The 3,421-nt window shown below is 30.0% G+C and overlaps 1 protein-coding gene across 1 annotated transcript; it reads left to right on the top strand.

Moving 5' to 3' along the window:
• Window positions 1–246: 246 nt before the first annotated feature.
• Window positions 247–1,404, top strand: LOC108471638 (F-box protein At3g07870-like). The gene has a single exon (XM_017773227.1). It carries the CDS (start codon window positions 247–249, stop codon window positions 1,402–1,404), a length of 1,158 nt encoding a protein of 385 aa, XP_017628716.1.
• Window positions 1,405–3,421: the final 2,017 nt, after the last annotated feature.

Consider the following 3,421-nt stretch of genomic DNA (forward strand, 5'->3'; position numbering starts at 1 on the left):
AAAATTACTTATTACCATGTCTAATACTTGGTTACTTTTTTCTTTTTGTTTGTTCTTTTCTATTTGTTTGTCATTTGTTATTAACATCGATTTAGCCGATGTCAAGGTGTAATATTCTAATCAATTTCAATTTTGTTTCCATCACGAAGCCATCTTTAATTTGACAACCTACTCCTACTATTAAACCTCTCAACACTACTTCACGAAGAAGAAATTATAGAAAGAAAAAAAACACCCATTAGCGAAATGGATCGTCTTCCTCAAGAGGTTGCACTTGAGATACTATCAAGGCTTCCACTCCTAAGCTTAGTTCAATCCAAATCTGTATGTCGAGCCTGGCGTACCTTCATACAAGATCAACTGCTTCTCAAAAAGCATTTCAAACACATGGTTGAGAACGATCCAAGCTTCATTTTACAAATCATGGGTCATTGCATCCAAAACCAGCTTTATTTTGGAGATTTATCGAGCGATCCAAACGATGAAAACGTGATGGTGATAGCAAAGAAGCTTACCATACCACCGTTGCTAAGCTTCCATTTGGTGAGTTCATGTAATGGATTGCTATTGTTGAGTGCCACTCACCCAAGCTTTGAACTCTGTATTTATAATCCATTTACCAGGGATTATGTAGAGTTACCGAAGCGTAGTCATCATGCTGGGGTGTTAGGATTTGGCTTTGATCCTACCACAAAGAAATATAAGGTTGTCGAGATATCATATAAAAGAACAACTCATTTGTATTTTCGTCGTCGTGTTGTTAGATTTGGCATGCGTCCAGCCTCTCAGACTGCAGCATCTTCTGTTGAGGTTCATATTTTGACTATTAGTAGCAACACATGGAGAAATTTGGGAAGCTTTCCTTTCCGTTTTGTGTGGCAAAAATCTCAAGTTTTGGTCAATGGGAAACTTCATTGGAGAGCTACTACTAACCTTATTATGTCCTTTGACTTGGCTACTGAACAATTCAAGGAGGTCCCTAGGCCTAATTTCATTGCTTCGAACAGGCGAATTCATGAGCTTGTTGTTCTACGAGGTTGCCTGTCGGCAGTTTCTTTTGATGACGATAATGAAGAACTGGAGATTTGGGTGATGAAGGAGTATGATGTGAAGGAGTCTTGGGTCAAACAATTTAGCATTGGAGCTTACGTACCAAAGATGTTACAGGCAAATTGTCAGTGTCATTCCTCGAATGATCCGAGGTTTCATTCGCGTAAAGAATGGATCCAGGTTCTGTGCCTATTGAAGAGTGGAGGGCTCTTACTGCAGTACAGAAATAAAGCACTTGTTGTCTATGATCCACATTGCAGGACGTTCCAAGATGTCGAAGTTCCATATGAAGAAATTCCGAGGTGTCTCACAACAGTAGTTCATGTTGCAAGCCTCAATTGGATCGATACCTAAAGCCTAGAATTATGTTTCTTCACCATAAGATCGGTTTAAATTTGAATTAATGTTATTTGAAACCGATATTGGGAGAAAAAGTCTTAATTATAGTGATGAGATTATTACATTCAAGTTTGTTTGCTGTCCCTTGAACAGCTTTAGAGCCAATTCACCTGCAGACCTGAAAATGATTCCAAGTTTCACCTTCTCAATATCTAATTCAATAACCAGCTCGACAATTTTAAGAACTTCCATACACAAAAACAAGAGGGAAGTGAAGAGCATAGCCCATGATGTTCAAGTTGCTCAAACCGAGGAAGGGACTTTTCAATCTTAAAGAGCAACACTTGTTTCTTTTCATACTAGTTATTCTTTTCTTTTTCTTTTTGTTATTCTTTTCCTTTTCATAAAATAATTTATTATTCTAAAAACTAAACTTTTAGAGAACAATAAAATTTTATCACATCATTAAATTTTAAAAATATAAAATTATTGTTATATATCCATCCATATTCAACCTACTTTCCAACTCTAATTAAATTATTTAAAAATAAAATAATTAACTAAAATTAAATCAAATAACATAAAAACTTAAAAATTACACAATTCTTACTACTAAATATTCAATACAATAAAATTGTTACTTTTACTAACGTAAAATAAAAGGCAATTCTTCACTTTTGCAACACAAAATTATTATAAAATAAATCTCATTAAAACAGATACAAATTCTTGCAAATAGTAAAGAAACACCAATAAAATAAAAATAAAAATAAAAAAGTAAAAGAGTAAAGAGAAAGCACATGTTTTAGATTGTAGATTTAACAGAAATCTTTTCACCAAGTATGCGTTTTAATAATATCATTATATTCTAATTTTTATTACGAATGAAATTGTTGATTGAGAAACTTTACAATAATATAAAATTATATAAATGATAAGGTAACAAATTGTGGGATAAAAAATTGTAAAAACCTTAATTTCAAAATCATATAAATTATTTATAGATGATTTTTATGATATAATGTCAAATTTAGTTTTAATATTTACATCTTTTGTCAATTTGGCGTATATTTTTAAGTTAAATTTGACCGTTAACTTTCTAAAGATAATCAATTTTGACCATCACCTTTTTAAAAAGAGTCAAAAATATTCTTTTAACAAGAATGTTAATTAAAATGTTAAATTTTTTAACATGATAGCCTGCATGACAATCTACGCGCATTTCATGCTAATTTTTTAAGATCTTATGAACCTTTTATATTTTTTAATTTTAATTTTATTTTATTTTATTTTATTTTTGTAATATTTGAATTATTTATTAACGATATATATGAAACAAATGGTGTTATGTTAGCATGTTGTGCACATAGACTATCACGCGAGTTGCCAAATCAGTAACGTTAAAAATTAATGTTTCAGTCAATATTTTTGTTAAAAAAACGATCAAACTCCTTTTTAAAAGGTTAAAGGCTAAATTTAGCTAAAAAATTAAGGGTCAAATTGACAAAAAAAAAATATAAACGTTAAGAGCTAAATTTAACATTATACCATTTTTTATTGTAATTACTTATGGCAGCCTTAGATATGAGTCCATTTTGGATAATCAATAAATTATTTGATTTTTAAATTTTAATTACTTATGTTTTAAATAATTTAATTAGAGTTCGAGTGAATGTTGAATATGGATGGATGTATTATAGTTATTTAAACTCTCGATTGAGTCGGCCTCCTCCTCAATTGGGTCACCAACTTAGTTAAAAAAATACATAAATATATTTCCATAATTAAAATAAGCTATATTATGCAAGGATGTTTTAGTCTTTTAATTAAAAAAACCAATAAAAATATGCATATAATGATATTTGAACAAGAGTTGTTCATAGGTCAAGTCGGGTCGAGGTCCATTTCAAAAATAAATTCATATTTAGGCCCATTTTTTGTTGGCTCATCCAAAAAGTTTGTTTTACTATTAAAAAAAAGAATATTTTTAATTGATATTTTATATATTTTATAATTAATTTTAAATTTATAA

Source organism: Gossypium arboreum, chromosome 11 (assembly GCF_025698485.1).
Source record: "Gossypium arboreum isolate Shixiya-1 chromosome 11, ASM2569848v2, whole genome shotgun sequence".
NCBI classification, from domain to species: domain Eukaryota; kingdom Viridiplantae; phylum Streptophyta; class Magnoliopsida; order Malvales; family Malvaceae; genus Gossypium; species Gossypium arboreum.